This window comes from Oryctolagus cuniculus, chromosome 10 (genome assembly GCF_051225735.1).
Source record: "Oryctolagus cuniculus isolate XC-2025 breed Fujian yellow rabbit chromosome 10, ASM5122573v1, whole genome shotgun sequence".
Classification (NCBI taxonomy): Eukaryota; Metazoa; Chordata; class Mammalia; order Lagomorpha; family Leporidae; genus Oryctolagus; species Oryctolagus cuniculus.
Genome location: NC_142876.1, coordinates 42,482,491 through 42,498,760, shown reverse-complemented (window position 1 = coordinate 42,498,760; position 16,270 = coordinate 42,482,491). Strand labels below are relative to the sequence as shown.

Below are 16,270 nucleotides of genomic sequence, written 5' to 3'. Positions count from 1 at the left end.
TATGTAAATGATTGTTTTGTTGTTGTTGCTACAATCCACTTGGGTTTTTTTTTTTTTTTTTAAGATGTACTTATTTATTTGTGATGCAGTTACAGAGAGAGAGGGAGAGAGAGATCTTTCATCTGCTGGTTCACTCCCCAAATGGTCAAAATGGCCAAGACTGGGCCAAGCCAAGGCCAGGATCCAGAAACCCCATCCAGGTCTTCCACCTGGGTGGCAGTGGTCCAAGCACTTGGGCCATCTTCCACTGCCTTCCCAGGCCCATTCACAGGTAGCTGGATTGGAAACAGCATAGCCAGGACTGGAACCAGAGCTGTGATATGGGATGCTGGCATCACAGGCTGCAGCCTAACCCACTGCACCACAATGCTGGCCCCTATATTGCAGTTTTTCACGTCTATTTTTAAATACTGTACTTAATGCATAAGCATAAGCAGGAGAAACAGCAGTAAACCACCACATTCAGTGTGAAATAAATCTAGAATCTGCAGATCAAAGAGTGAAAACTGAATGATCAAGAGATTCAAGTGAAATTATATTTTCCTTAGTATCTGTATTTTATATATTGGACTAAATAACATCCATACATTAATCTTAGCATTAGTGTTCTCTAATTCACTTACTAAAAACAAGCAAACAAAACAAATCAATTTACAGTTTCTTCTTTGATCTTAGAAGTATAAAAGGACTCTCATTATCTTAAAGTGAACTCCAGTTCAAACCACTATCAAATACTTTTTGGTACCACCTAACAGAGAACAATAAAAACATTTTTAAAAGTAAATATAAGAAATGGTCCCTGGCACACGCGGACATCTGGACACCACTGTTTAGTGGATGAATCACATCTCTCTGGCCCTGAAGCCTGTACTCTACTTATTACATCACAGTTTCCCACTGATAATAATTGACAATTGATAATAAGAAGCTGAGACATGAGGAGTTTAAGGAAATTGTACAAGGTCACAGCTAATAATTAAGAGAGCAGGGATTTGAACCAGGCTTGCCCCACAACTTGAACTCACATTCTGCCCATACCTACTTGTCCACTCCTCTCCTGAAATACTGCTCCCAAATGTGCTCTTTGGATGCCCATTTCCACTTCCGGTGATGGAAGTCATCAACTTATAATCCCTGTATACATTATCATAAATTTCAAACTAGTAGTTTGAAAATAAGGGAAGTACCACCAAAAAAAAAAAGCATTCAATGGGTTCTTTTTAATATAACCAAAAGAAGCAGCCACTTATAAGAAGAGTATCATTATAATCCCCATCATAAAAACACAGAATAAAATAATAAGTTTTTAAAAACCGAGACAAATCCAGAAAAGGCAAGCAAGTCAGATTACGACTCTTGAAAATTTTTAAAAAACAAAAGAAGTTGGCATTCAGGAGGGAAGGAGGTAATATTAGGTAGCATGCATGTTATTCAAGTACCACCATGTTGCCTAACAAGATGAAAAGACATGGATTTCTCATTAGACATTTTCAAATAGAAATCCAACGAGCATTCAATGAATTCTATAAAAAAAATCCATTAAAATCTAAATCTTCCGGTAATGACTGCTACAAAAAAATTTTAGGGAATTATTACAAGTTCAAGGCAACCAAATGAGATTTTTTTTTTCATTATTATTATTTGCAAGTTAGAGAAAAAGAGACAAAAAGACTGAGACAAAGAGTGATCTTCCATTTACTGGTTCACTCCCCAAATGCCCACAAGAGCCAGGGCTGGGCCAGGCCAAAGCCAAGAGTTAAGAACTCCAACCACGTCTCCCACATGAATGGCAGAAACCCAAGTACTCCAGCCATCCCCTAACTCCTAAGGTGTGCATTAAAAGGAAACTGAATCAGAAACATAGCCAAAATTTCAACACAGGCATTCCAATATGCGATGTGGGAATCCCAAGCAGTGTCATAATCACTGTACCACATGCTTGTCCCCTAAATTGGATTTTTAAATATATTTGCCTTACTTCAAAATAATAACTATAATGTAATGAGGTGAGTGTATTTTAACACTCAAGTCCTACCACTTTATAAAACAAGGTTTCTCTCTAGATTTTCATATTTTCTAAACCATTTAGAAAATGTTTCACTTTGGAGCCAGTGTTGAGGGGCAATGGGTAGCTGCCTGCAATGTGGGCATCCCATATAGGAGATCTGGCTACTCTACTTCCAATCCAGCTCCCTGCTAATGTGCCTAGGAAAGCAGTGTAAGACGGTCCCTGCCACCCATGTGGAAGACCCAAATAAAGTTCCTGGCTCCTGGCTTCATCCTGGCCCAGGCCTGAATATTGCAGCCATGTGGAGAGTGAACCAGTGTGGGGAGCAACTCGGACTAGACTGTTACTGGAATTAAGACTTATTCTATGCATCTGCTCTCCCACAATATGGCGCTGGGAGAGGAGGAAACAGCTTCTACACAGCTGCCTCCAGTTCAACCAATAAACAGCAGGACCTGCTCCTGATTAGAGGAGAGCAGCGTACTCGGCGCGTGGGTAGCAGAGTTGGGATTGGCGGAAGAGGACTATAAAGGAGGAGAGAGACAACATGCACCAGGAACATCTATCTGAAGGAACACCTGAGCAGCCCCCGAGAGAGCCGGCCGGCGGTGTGCCGCTCCCCCGCGGAAGTGGGGAAAGTGGCAGGGGGAACCGCCCTTCCACGGAGGTGGAAGGGACGGTAGCCAACCCGGGAAGAACCAGCAGCAAACCCAGGAAGGGCCGAGCAGACAAAAGAACAGCGCAGGGTCCTGTGTCGTTCCTCCGCGAAGAGGGGGAGCGACATAATGGTGCCGTGACTCGGATAGGAAACCTAGGCAGGGTTTAGTGTCGTTCCTCCACGAAGAGGGGGAGCGACAAACCAGCAGATGGAAGATTCTGTCTCTCTCTCTCCTTCAAATAAATAAAATAAAATAAAATAAACTTTGTAAAGAAAAGAAAATACTTCACTCAGCTTTTTAACCTAAGGTGCTCATTACTCATATGCTATGCCTTAGAAAAGCATTGCCTTCTTCCCCCTTATTCTCAGAATGTGTCTGTGCTGAATTACCCATAAGGCAGAACAGAATCCTAGTGGAAGATCTTTCTGAAGTGGCTGAGAGGATTGAGAGCCTGGTCAGATTCCTGTTAAGTGATTTGTCATTGTGGCTATCCTGGGAAAGGTGAATAAAAGTGAAACAGGAGGTGCCTACCTGGAGCTTTGACTGTTCTATGCCTGATAAATATAGAGTGCATCTCACACACAACCTCAAGGGTTTTCTTTGACACTGGAGCACAAGGAACCATTTAGAAAATGAGGCCTTTATTCACTGTCTCAGATACTACAAATAGGCATTGTCTCACTCTGTTAATACATCTATTATCTGTCTATGAAAAATACAAGCTAAATTGATGACACCATGGTGATAGGAGAGTAACTATCCTGGATATTCTGCAGTTGATGATTTGGTATCTTGAAGTCAAGATATGCTGATGGTCCAAGACTGCTTTCTCAGGAACTCAGAAATCTTATACAAAGCCTTCAGCCACCAGCCTCAACACATGTGGTTTGCTTCCTGCCCAAGAGGAGATATCTTCCCTTACCTACTTCCCCTCACTACAGTAATAGAGTCTTTTTTTTTCTTTTTTCTTTTTTTTTTTTTTTTGACAGGCAGAGTGGACAGTGAGAGAGAGAGACAGAGAGAAAGGTCTTCCTCTGCCGTTGGTTCACCCTCCAATGGCCGCCACGGCCAGTGCGCTGCGGCCAGCACACCACGCTGATCCGAAGGCAGGAGCCAGGTGCTTCTCCTGGTCTCCTATGGGGTGCAGGGCCCAAGCACTTGGGCCATCCTCCACTGCCTTCCCAGGCCACAGCAGAGAGCTGGCCTGGAAGAGGGGCAACCGGGAAAGAATCCGGTGCCCCAACCGGGACTAGAACCCAGTGTGCCGGCGCTGCTAGGTGGAGGATTGGCCTATTGAGCCATGGCGCCAGCCAAATAATAGAGTCTTGATCCCAGCTTCTCTCTCCATTTCCTCCTCGCCCTTGCTCCCGCGTGCAATCCCACATGACATACCAGGAACTATGAGTAACAAACTCTTCTTTCAAAGGCAGCTGTCTCGTGTTTGTAATCTTTCCACTCCTGATTGGAAAAAAAAAAAAAAAAAACAACCTTGGTTCATATTAAAGGAGCCCAAGAATACTGTTTAAAATCATTCTACCTGCATACTTCCATGAATACTTCAAATACTGTCACTAGTTCTAGCACTAATACTCACTCTGGCCTTTATCCTGTTCTGCCTTCCTAAACATAACTAATTGCACCTACTCTTCCCCGAGTGACTGTGTCTCTCAGGAGAGGCTGGGCCCCTCCTCAGCCCTGGAATAGGGATCTAATTGGCCTGCGCCCATTTGGAGGCTTTACCCTTGCTTAGCAGCAATAGGAATGGGCGCTTGAAGCCATTTTAACTAAGGAGACCTGAGGGATAAGTCCTGGGAGAAGAGGGCTTCCTTAGTCCTAAAAAGAAGCAGAAGAAGAGTGTTCCCTTTTGCTGCTTCTGCACATCCTCTGAATCCAGAATGAGAGCCGCTTAGGGTGATAAGGGAAGCCAGGCAGGAGAACAAATCAACACACGTAAAGATGGCAGAGCAAAAAGAAGGAAGGAACCCAGCTCCTTGACCACATTCCCAAGGCATTGAATTAACCAACCCTAGGGAAAGTTTTATCTGCATGCATCTAGCCCTGTAGGATTTTTTTTAAAGACTTCAATAATAAAGGTGTTTAGTAAGGTTTCTATTACAGCAACTTAAAGCATTTTAACATACACTTTCTCTTTCTCAACAATTCCACTCCTAAACAGTAAGCTTCCCAACATAACAAGGATCATCCCCCGAATTTCCTCCTATGTTCAAGCCACTCCCCACATTGAAAGGTAGCATCTATTTCCCCTCTCTGAATCCAGTGCTTCTGTCAATGGAATATAGCAGAAGAGATATAACACCAATTCCAGACCTGGGCTGTAAGAGAACCAGCATCTTCTCTTCCGCCATCCTCTCCTGGAAACCACTCAGCACATAAGGAAGCCTGAGAAGTCTACACTCCGGAACCATGAGAGACTACATGGGGAGAATCCTCAAGGAGGAGCACCAGGTAGCCCCAGGCCAAAAGGCAGCACCAAGACTCCTGCAATGTGAGTAACGCCATCGTGGGCCTTCCAGCCCCAGTTAAGCCACCATAGCTGCTGAAATCTCACCAAAAAAGGGCCTAGCCATCTCTGTTAAACCCTGCCTGAATGCCAGGCCACAGAATTGTGAGCAATAAAATGTTATTTTTAGTCACTAAATATTGGAGTGGCTATTATAAAGCAACAGATAAGTGAAACATGAAGTAGCATCATTTGTTTTCTTTGTGGTCATTTCACAAGGATTATGAATTATTTAGTGAGAGGTAGACTTTGATGTAGCAGTTCAAGACACTGGATAGAACATATGTAAGAACCGGGGTTTCACACCCATGTCCAACTCCTGGCTCCAGCTTCCTGCCAATGCAGACCCTAGGAGGCAGCAGGTGATGGTTCAAGTAATCGAATTCCTAGCCCCCAATGTGGGGAGATCTGGATTGAGTTTCCAGTTCCTGGCTTCAGCCTAATCCCAGCCACTGTGGGTATTTGGGGAGAGAACCAGCAGATAGGAGCATGCTTTCTAATTTAAAAAAATTATTTGAGGAATTATCTAGTGAGTCACTAAAAACTTTGAATGTTTATGAACTTCTGTTGTTTGGGTTTTTCTGGTCTTCTCTTCTTGTAAATGAACATCTTTCTCTCCAGGTATGTGGGGGGGGGGGTGTCTGTTTTGTTTTGTTTTGAAAGAGTTACTCATTTATTTGAAAGACAGAGAGATCTTCTATTCACTGGTTCATTCCTCAAATAGCCACAGAAGCCAGGAACCAATAACTGTGTCGCTCCCCGTCTTCATGGGGGAACGACACAGAACCCTGCCTAGGCTTCATATCCGAGTCACGGCACCATTATGTCGCTCCCCCTCTTCGTGGAGGAACGACACAGAACCCTGCGCTGTTCTTCTGTCTGCTCGGCCCTCCCCGGGTTTGCTGCTGGTTCTTCCCGGGTTGGCTACTGTCCCTTCCACCTCCGTGGAAGGGCAGTTCCCCCTGGCCACATTCCCCACTTCCGCAGGGGAGCGGCACACCGCCGGCCGGCTCTCTCGGGGGCTGCACAGGTGTTCCCCTTAGATGTTCCTCATAGATGTTCCTGGTGCATGCCGTCTCTCTCCTCCTTTATAGTCCTCCTCCGCCAATCCCAACTCGGCTGCCCACACGCCGAGTACGCTGCTCTCCAATCAGGAGCAAGTCCTACAGTTTATTGGTTGAACTGGAGGCAGCTGTGCGGAAGCTGTTTACTTCTCTCCCAGCGCCATATTGTGGGAGAGCAGATGCATAGAATAAGTCTTAATTCCAGTAACTCAGTCCAGTCCGGATTGCTCCCCACATAACTGTATCCAAGTCTCTCACAGCAGACCCAACTGATTGGGCCATCCTCCACCGCTTTCTCAGACACATTAGCAGGTAGCTGGATGAGAAGTGGAGCAGCCAGGACACTGATAGGGAATGCCAGAGTTGCAAGCACAGGCCCTAAATATGTGCATTTTAATTACTGTAGCTCACAAAGGAGAATTTGTTTCTACATATGCATTACCTTATTATCCTATGTGCTAACATTTTTAAAATGAGAAAATATTTGTGACAAGAATTGATATCCTTGTCCGGCATCGCAGCTCACTAGGCTAATCCTCCACCTGCAGCACCAGTACCCTGGGTTCTAGTCCCGGTTGGGGCACCGGATTCTGTCCCGGTTGTTCCTCTTCCAGCCCAGCTCTCTGCTGTGGCCCAGGAAGGCAGTGGAGAATGGCCCAGGTCCTTGGGCCCTGCACCCACATGGGAGAGGAGGCACCTGGCTCCTGGCTTCGGATCGGCGCAGCACACCGGCCATAGCAGCCACTTGGGGGGTGAACCAATGGAAAAAGGAAGACCTTTCTCTCTGTCTCTGTCTCTCACTGTCTAACTCTGTCAAAAAAAATTTGATATCCTTAAGAAGTGAAAAAAATTCACAAGTGAGAAAAAAATACTACAGCCTTAATTTCTTTTTTCTTTTTCTTAAAGATTTATTCATTTGAAAGTCAGAGTTAACAGAGAGAGAGAGAGAGAGAGAGAGAGAGAGAGAGAGAGAGATCGTCCATCCCCTGGTTCACTCTCCAGGCCACAAGGAGCCAGCAGCCACCTCGGAGTCTCCCACGTGGATGGCAGGGGCGCAGGTACTTGGGCCATGTTCCACTAGCAGAGAGCTGGATGGGAGCGGAGAAGCCAGGACTCCCACCAGCACTCACAGGGGACGCTGGCATGACAAGCAGCAGCTTAACCCACCACACCGCAATGCTAGTGAAAAAAAAGTGAAAAGCCATTTTTCTGAAGAACCATAAATAACCAACCAACATGAGGGGTAAATATCTTCATCTCAAACTAAGATAAACACGAGGCATCATTGTTCACCTACCAAATAGTCAAAGAAAAATTTTAAATAATGACAATGCCAGTTAGGTTCTAGTGAAAAATGGGAAAACCCTGTGTTAGCAACACGGAGTCTGGCACTCCCGAGTCTCTTAACTACGGGGATTTGAGGGTCTCTGGTCCCAGCGGCAGTCTGGGCAATGTCTTCGGCTGTAAATTAGGGACAACACTGCTACTCCCAGCCAGTTGTAGGGCTCAAATGATAACATCGGTAAGAACAATGTGATTGCTACTTTTTGTTAACTCATTCACCCTTCCGTTTACTTTTGTCAGAAATCCTGGAAAACAACCAGAATTACAGAAATATCTGAATATTTTCTGGAAAACGGAGTCAGACGAGTCAGGAACAACGTCAGTGGGAGTCAGTGTGAGACGGCCAGGCTGGGAAATGGCCCATTCACGGAGCCGAGCAGTGCAAGCAGGGGGCGCCTCTCACCATGGCCACCGCCTCTCCGCGCACAGCCGCTCGGGCTTCCAAGTCCGGGGCGGCGACCACCAGCGGCTCTAGGGCCACGGGATGAGTAAAACCGAAGCGCTGATTGGCTGCCTGTGAGCAATGGGCGGGGCGAGCGGGGGCCGTGCGAGCGGAAGGCCCCGGACGCGCACTTCCGGTCTTTGTGGCTCAGCGTTCCGGGTTGGCGGCTTGTGCCGTGACCGCTCCCGGGCTTTGCGGTGAGGGACGCGGGCCCTGAGGCGGAGGGAGGACGGGGTGGCCAGGGGCTGGAAGAACCCCGCTCTTCAGGTTGCTCGTCCCCGGGTCGCGGCCCCTGGCCCGGCGGCGCCTAGGAACGTTGTTGGGGACGCAGAGGCCGGCACTGAAGCCCCTGCTGTCCCAGCGGAAAGCGCAGTTTGCCCTCACCCCGCGTCTTTGCAGACTCTCTGGTTTAAGCGGGGACATAAAAATAGAAGGGCTGGCCACAGACGGGCAGCCTAGGTATTCTAATTAATCCCTGAAGTTACCCGTAGTCTTCGGATTCAGTGTTCCCGAGCTGTCCTAACTCAAGGGCGACACTCCTGAGTTGTCTCCCAACCCCAAATCAGAATGTAAAAAGTATAATGTCCATGACCAGTCTTTGTTTTTAAAATAGTTAGCTCCCAGTATAGTTTAAGCTTTCTGGAAATGTGGTAGATCTTTTTACTTCTTTGGTGTCTATGGAAAAAATTTTCAGATACTTCTTAATTCCTCTATAGGCTCATTAAGGAGCAAAAACCGTTTTAACCTAACGCGCAGTTCGGACAGCCTGTTTTAAGTGCCTCATTGTTGAAGAACTTCAATGAATACCAAATGTGATCAAATGGCAATATTCCCTAATATGTTTATTTAAATCAATTCATGTGATTTTATAGTTTTATTACTACCTTTAGTGAAAGCATTACCTGCTAAGATAGAAGGTAGTTAAAACTACATTTTAAGTCAGCATTATTAAATTTTCCTAGATACTGTTATTTTGGAGGTCTGAGTCTCAAGCCTGTATTTTAATGTTACATACTTTTTAAGGCCAGGCAAGAAGTGATGCCCCACCTCTTTGATGTAACAGGATTCAAAGAGTACTGAAAAGTACATCGTTTCCTCACTATCTGATTCATTTTAATACTTCATTCTCTGGCTTCTAAAGTCATTTTTTCTTAGTAGTAGGAACTCTACATAATGGGAGACACTGAAGGATGTGAATCGGTTTTTGGCTTTATCGTTTGGTGGTGGTTTTAGTTATATAATCTCAAACTTGCTCCCTTCAGTATGTTTCTGAAGTGACTGACCTTTATTATCACAAATTTTTAGATTTTTTTCCCCTGCCATAAGTTAACAGTGCTTATATATCCTCAGGAAAGAAGAAATTACTCAAACTCTGAAGCATAGAACCCAGTTTTACAGAGCTGTCTGCTGAGTTGTTCCAGTCCAGATGGCTGTGGAATCCAGAGCAGTTTCAACCCAGATACCTCAGGATCCTCAGGAACAAGGACTAATATTAGTGAAAGTAGAAGATGGCCTCTCTTGGAGTCAGAAATTTAAACCAAATGGGAGTATTCAGTCTTGCCAAGAGTTGTTTCGCCAACAATTCAGAAAATTTTGCTACCACGAGTCCCCTGGGCCCCGGGAGGCTCTGGCCAGACTCCAGGAGCTCTGCCATCAGTGGCTGATGCCAGAGGTGCACTCCAAGGAGCAGATCCTGGAACTACTGGTGCTGGAGCAGTTCCTGAGCATCCTGCCTGAAGAGCTGCAGATCTGGGTTGAGCAACATAATCCAAAAAGCAGCGAGGAAGCCGTGACCCTTTTGGAGGATTTGGAGAGGGAGTTTGATGATCCAGGACAGCAGGTAGGAACAGAGAAATGACGGGCTGTGGGGAAAGGAGTTTAAACCTGGACCATGTGGTAGAATAGTAGGATAAAATTTTGTATGTCTCCACCAAACCATAACCATACAGGGCCATGCCTGTCTCCTTTATCCCTGGAGATGCCCTCATTGACCCATTTGAGAATTTTACTAAGCACTTTCCTTAGGGGTTTTCTCACAGACCTAATTGTATTTTACTAATTTCAGGTCTCAGCAAGTCCACATGGACCAGCAGTGCCATGGAAGGATTTGACATACCTTGGAGCATCCCAGGAACCAACAAACATTCAACTCCAGCCTTTAAAGAAACAGCTGAAATCCTGGAAACCTTGCCTTTCCCCTAAGAGTGGTGAGGAACAGAAACTTATCTGGGAACTCCTGTCAGTTAGGTCTCTGGTTTTGAGGATGCAGAATTACTTGCATTTTACAAACTTGACACATGTGAACATTACCTTTGCTGTTTCTAAACCAGAGGTGCCCACGTTAGCATCTTTGTATTCAGCATTTCTCATGAAGGGCACTTAGCCCTCCTTGCGTCATTTTACCTGTCATCCATTTACTTAGTCTGTCATTTTATAACTGTAGCCTATTAAGACATCCCTGGTACTATTGTAGGCACTTGGTCTCTGTCTTTGAGGAGCTTTCAAATCTTGGTGGGTGGTGGACAGGCCAAAAAACAATGCATTATGCTGTAGTAAATTTTTCAATGAAAGTAAACATTGGATACTATGGCAGGACATACAACAGCACCTAACTGAATCTTAAAGGTTGAAGGAATGCTTCCTAGATGAAGAAACTTAGAAGCTAAGAGTCAAAACTGTGAGTGGGAGTATCAGCCACCTAGGCAAAGGCCACAAAGTCTTGAAGGTGAGAGAATGCAACCCACTCTGGAAACTGTAGGTAGTTCAGTTTGGCTTGTGCAGAGAATTGAGAGGAAAGGGATGATACAGAATGAATTAGAGTAGAAAATGGGACCTAAGCTGTATGTCATGCTAATGGGTTTGTACAGTGGGGTACAGTTGAAGAGCTTTGGACAAGGGAGTGACATGATTGGGTTTGTGGCTTAGAACTTAGCTACAGAGTAGCAAATAGATTTGGGGAAGTCAGGTGTAGAGCACTTTTAGGGACTGTTGTGATCTGGGTGGACAAAGTGAATACATGTTATGGGTAGATCAAAGCTGACCCCTGCTTAGTGTTTAGGGAAGTCAGGTGTAGAGCACTTTTAGGGACTGTTGTGATCTAGGTGGACAAAGTGAATACATGTTATGGGTAGATCAAAGCTGACCCCTGCTTAGTGTTTAAATTGCACTGCAGACTTTGGTAACTGTTAAAGATAGGGTGTGAGGTGGTGTGCGAGGGAGAGTTGAGGATTATACTCAAGTTCCAGTCTTGAGCAACCTGCTTATTAATGGCTATTCCTGTAAATGGTAAAACATAGGGAAGAAAAACACATGCACATCTGATGGGCCATTTTGGTGCTTGTGAAATACTCACAAATAATATGCCCAGTTAGCAATTGAAAATGAGAGTAGTCTAGAGCTTGATAGAATTGACGATCTGGGGAGACATTAGCTTACAATATAAGTAGTAATTGAAGCCCAGTGGTGCAAAAAGTTTGCAGAATGGGAATACGTGAAAGCCCAGAACAGAATTTGGAGAAGCACTAATGTTGAGTGACTAACCCTAGGACCTAAGGAACAACCACAGAAATTAGGCTAATAATAGGACTGGAAGAACCTGGCTCCCAAAAGAAGGTGTGGCTTCCATGTTACAGAAAGGCCAACTAAGATCTAGAAAGTACCTACTGCGTTATGCAGCTGTGAAGTTGATGACCCTGATGAGAAGTTGAAGTGGTAGTGGTAAGGTTTAGGGGTAAGGCAGAAACCATGTTGTAAAATGGAGATAAACACAGACAGCCCCTTCAAGAAATTTTACTGTGAATGGAATGAGCAAGGTTGCTTGAAGGAGATGAGTAGACAGAGCTTGATTTAAAAAGTAAGAAAGACTTAAGCTTTTTGAAATGCTGATGAACAAAGTCAGTCCAGAAAGAGGTTGAAAAAGAATGGGAAAGAATTAGTGGTTAATTGATCAACTGAAGTCTCAAGCAACAAGAGTGAAAGCCCAAAGTGTAGATCTAGGCTTTAGCATTAGAAAAGAGGGAAGACTGTTTTGACCAGTTAAAGAAAAGATACATGTGGACAGTGACATTTTGTAGGTAGAGGTGTGTATGTTCTCTAATCTATATATAGAGTACCCAGAGTAACTGAAGAAATGTAAAGTCTCTTTTTTTGCTGTTTATCATTTCAGATTGTGAGAACGTGGCAGCAAGAGAAGAGGACGTTTCAGGAGGAAAACCACAGGGACTTCCTCTGGAACCTTCATTTGAAGGAATTAGTGAGCAGGAAAGCAGTTTAGAGTGGCAGCATGAAAGTGCGTTAGGAGAAAAGTTAAGAAGACTCCCTTCCCAAGGAAGCAGTTTTAGTCAAATGTTCTTCACACACAAATCTCCAGGGAAGAGAGACTATCATGATGACCCTCAAAGATGTGTGATTCTAAGTACAAACTCCATGACATGTCAGAAAGTTCCTATAGAAGAGAGACCTCACAGATGTGATGTATGTGGGCACAGCTTCAAGCAGCATTCCTCTCTAACACAACATCAGAGAATCCATACTGGAGAAAAACCTTATAAATGTAACCAGTGTGGGAAGGCCTTTAGTTTGAGGTCATATCTCATTATTCACCAGAGAATTCATAGTGGTGAGAAAGCCTATGAATGTAGTGAGTGTGGGAAAGCCTTCAATCAGAGCTCAGCCCTCATTAGACATCGGAAAATTCATACTGGTGAGAAAGCTTGTAAGTGTAATGAGTGTGGCAAAGCATTCAGTCAAAGTTCATATCTCATTATACATCAAAGAATTCACACTGGCGAGAAACCCTATGAGTGTAACGAGTGTGGGAAAACATTTAGCCAGAGCTCAAAGCTAATTAGACATCAGCGCATTCATACAGGTGAGAGACCCTATGAATGTAATGAGTGTGGGAAAGCTTTCAGGCAGAGCTCAGAGCTGATTACCCATCAGAGAATACATAGTGGAGAGAAGCCCTATGAATGCCATGAATGTGGAAAAGCCTTCAGTTTGAGCTCAAACCTCATCAGACATCAGAGAATTCATAGTGGAGAGGAACCCTATCAATGTAATGAATGTGGCAAAACCTTCAAAAGGAGCTCAGCCCTGGGCCAGCATCAGAGAACCCATTCTGGAGACGAAGCTTACATATGTAATGAATGTGGAAAGGCTTTCAGGCACAGATCAGTCCTGCTGCGCCATCAGAGAGTCCACACTGTAAAGTAACTCACAAATAGAGTGAATATTGTAAATACTCCATTCAGATTTTTATCATTGTTAATCAAAAGGGTTTACTTTGGATTAAGACTCTCTAAAGGCTGTAAAGTACTAGGTCTGGAGTCAGTCTAACAGCTTTGCGCGGCGTTTCCCAATGCTAGTACCAGTTGTCCCTTGAAAGCTTTTCCTGCGACTAATCAGAAAGCCAGAGAATAATTCCTTCCAGCTTTGTTCTTACCAGTGGGAGTACTCAGGAAGTACAAAAAGTGGGAATGTAACATTGAAACCTCATGTTCTGTGAGAATGTCATGAAAAGTGTATAGCAACCCAGGCAGTGTCACTACATCTGACTGCCAGTGTGCCAGGTTTGAGGACTGGTGTAGACGGCATGAAGGGCTTTTTGTCTCAAAATTTTAAAAAATTTGACCGGCCCAATTAAGAATAGTATGAAGACAGCAAGAAAGTTTGGGAAATGGTCTCACCAATGGCTTATGTCCAGGGCAGGTCAGAAATAAGATAGGCGTGAGAAGAAAGGATATAAATTTATCCAAGTTATTTAGTTAGTACCTGCTTTGGTGGAACAAGGGACGCAGTGCAAAATAGGACATAATTTCTATAGTTAATAGGCAAAGCATAGATCAGGTAGTGACACTGTGGTCTGGTCACAGCTGTGTGACTATAAGCAGTCCCCCAACTCATCCTCAGAAAAGGAAATGGGGAAATTACCTGAAATATGAATAGGAGCCAGAGAGCTATGCCCAGGAACAATAATCCCAGTAAAGAAAGCAACAAACAGCAGGAAGAAAGTATAGAATGTTTCTATTCAGTGTCTTTTGAAGTGGCCTCATGGTTCTAAGAGCACAGGTGTAGCCAGAGTCTTAATTAGTGCCTATAGCAAAATAACCCATGGAGAAATCTATTTATAGACAGATCCTACAGCGCTTAGACCACAGGACATTGGGGAGCTTTGTTTTGATCCATGTGACCAAAGGGAAGGGGCTAATACGTGGTTTCATTCTCCAGCACATAAGCTAAGCTAGAGCTTGCATGCCTGTAGTGGTGGGAGGGAGCCCAGCCTAGACTTGAAGAGTCTAGTCTGATAGATTGTTATCTGTCTCCCAGAAATGACAGTACAGAGCTATTAAATTCCTCTGAGTCCCCAAGGATCTGAGTCAGCAGCTCCCATAGCATTTATTTTCAGGGGCTGTATCCTCACTGTTCCTGATACACTCCTTTGGGTTCAGGTGCTCAAGAAAATACGTGTCAGTTGCTGGGTCTGTGACTTCTGTCCAGGCACCTTGCACATGTTTAGTTTTGCCTTTGTTAGCTGTATTTCACAATGTCATCTGCAAACTTTATGAAAGACAATGCCAAAGGGAAATGATAGAAAGTAACAGTCATGGTCATCAAGACTTCCCCTCTTCTGAGGGACCCAGGAAGAACAGTAGGCTGGTATGTGGTACGCAATGGAGTTTTACAAGTTACCCAGAAAGATGTCATTCAAAAGACCTAATAGGTTAGAGGAATAACACACCTTACCAAAAAATAAATAAATAAATAAAAATCTAGAATCTTGTGCATAGAAAAGGAATTTCCATGAGGGTTAAAAGTAGCAAAGAAAAGTAATGCTCATATTGGGGCATGCATAGGTAGGCATGTGCTAACCTTTGCAAAGCAGGAGGGCTAAATGCCCAAGTTTTGGAGGAGACTGAAAAAAGAAGGTGAAATCATTTGGGAAAGATGGTACATGTGACAATACATGGTAAGAGCTTATTTTCTTTCTTGTCCACAAAGAATGACCTAAACTGAAAAAGGTAGGACGTTAGGAATTGATATATTGCACAAGAGAAATATCCATACAGAGCACTTACATATATCAGTGAGAAATGTAATAGGTGCTGGATTGGGCTTTGTTGTAGGTATTCCTTCTCAGTCAAGCCCATATTTTGCAAATAAGGACATGAAGGCTAAAGATCATATAGCTAATAAGCGACAGTGAGGTCAGGCTTTGAACCCAGGCAATAGGAATCTAGAACCTTCCTGTAGAGCCATTTCTCTACACTGTCTCCCTGTGAGAAATAGAAAATCTAGTATTTAAATAGCAAGTCATAAAAGGTTAAGTACCAGTAGACAGTGAGGTAGCTAAACCTCATGTTAAAGCAAGACTTGAGTGAGCTGGTGGTACTTTTCTGTATAAAACCATTAAAGATTCAGGGAAATAGGAACTCAGTGCTGCTGGTGATTATGGGAATCAGTATGATCTCTGGCAGTCAATACCAGAAGCCTTAAGCATTGCCTTTTGACTTTGAAATCTACCTAGAAATGTATACTTCAGAAACCATCATGAATGTACAGTCTTAAAAGCTGTTAAAACTGATGTTAATTAATATCAAATGAAGTAGTCATGGTATATTGCTAAATACATTAAAACACTGTATAATATCACATGTAAATTATATACTTATACATTAAAAATACTGGAAATTATTATCTCAAGGCGCTATATTGGTTATCTTGGTGTGAAGTTACAGGCAATTTCTTGTGCTTTTCAGTATTTACCAAATTTTTCTGCTATATTTATAAAACACTCAGAGGAAAAAGTGAGTGAAAGTCCAGGATAGCTGAGAAAATACTAGGCAAAGCACCTGTTTACCATCCCTGTGCCTCCCAGGTCTCAAGTCATTAGCTAACTTAATTGTGATTGCACACATGATACAGAAAAGGTTGCCTATAAATTACAAATCCCTGAGCAAAGAGAAGTTGTTCTGTAGGCTTATGGTTTAGAATGGCAATAACTTTGAAGTCATGACTTATGACTTAGTTCTTTTCCATGAATTCTGCAGCTGTAAGCAAGTCACTTCCAGACTTCACTTTAAAGGAGCTGAAGTAAATGATCAGTTCCCATCAGAGCTGATACAAGGTGTATGTCGAGGAAATTGTTTTTTTCTTTACTACCCTTACCTGGGAGAAAAATAATCTGTGCCTTTCCCTTCTGCTCAGGGCTGTCTTGTTTCTCTGGGTATAGCA

General features: G+C 43.7%; 2 protein-coding genes across 18 annotated transcripts in view; one reads left to right on the top strand and one right to left on the bottom strand.

The window, feature by feature from the left end:
• Positions 1-16,270, bottom strand: part of LOC138842975 (zinc finger and SCAN domain-containing protein 30) — a 140,390-nt gene that overhangs the window by 97,841 nt on the left and 26,279 nt on the right. For 2 of the 17 annotated variants that reach the window (XR_016214571.1, XR_016214570.1), the window contains one exon: positions 4,060-4,125. The exons of 13 other annotated variants lie outside the window; for them this stretch is intronic. The gene's annotated coding sequence lies outside the window, so the exon portion shown is untranslated. Of the gene's footprint in view, positions 1-4,059; positions 4,126-9,303; positions 9,901-16,270 lie in introns of those variants that run through there. 2 more of the 17 variants (XM_089305808.1, XM_070050297.2) reach the window with 2 other exon arrangements.
• On the top strand, positions 8,168-15,739 carry ZNF397 (zinc finger protein 397). The gene is made up of 4 exons (XM_008261203.5): positions 8,168-8,235; positions 9,389-9,878; positions 10,104-10,245; positions 12,204-15,739. Exons 2-4 carry the CDS (start codon positions 9,465-9,467, stop codon positions 13,250-13,252), a joined length of 1,605 nt encoding a protein of 534 aa, XP_008259425.3. The 5' UTR covers positions 8,168-8,235; positions 9,389-9,464; the 3' UTR covers positions 13,253-15,739.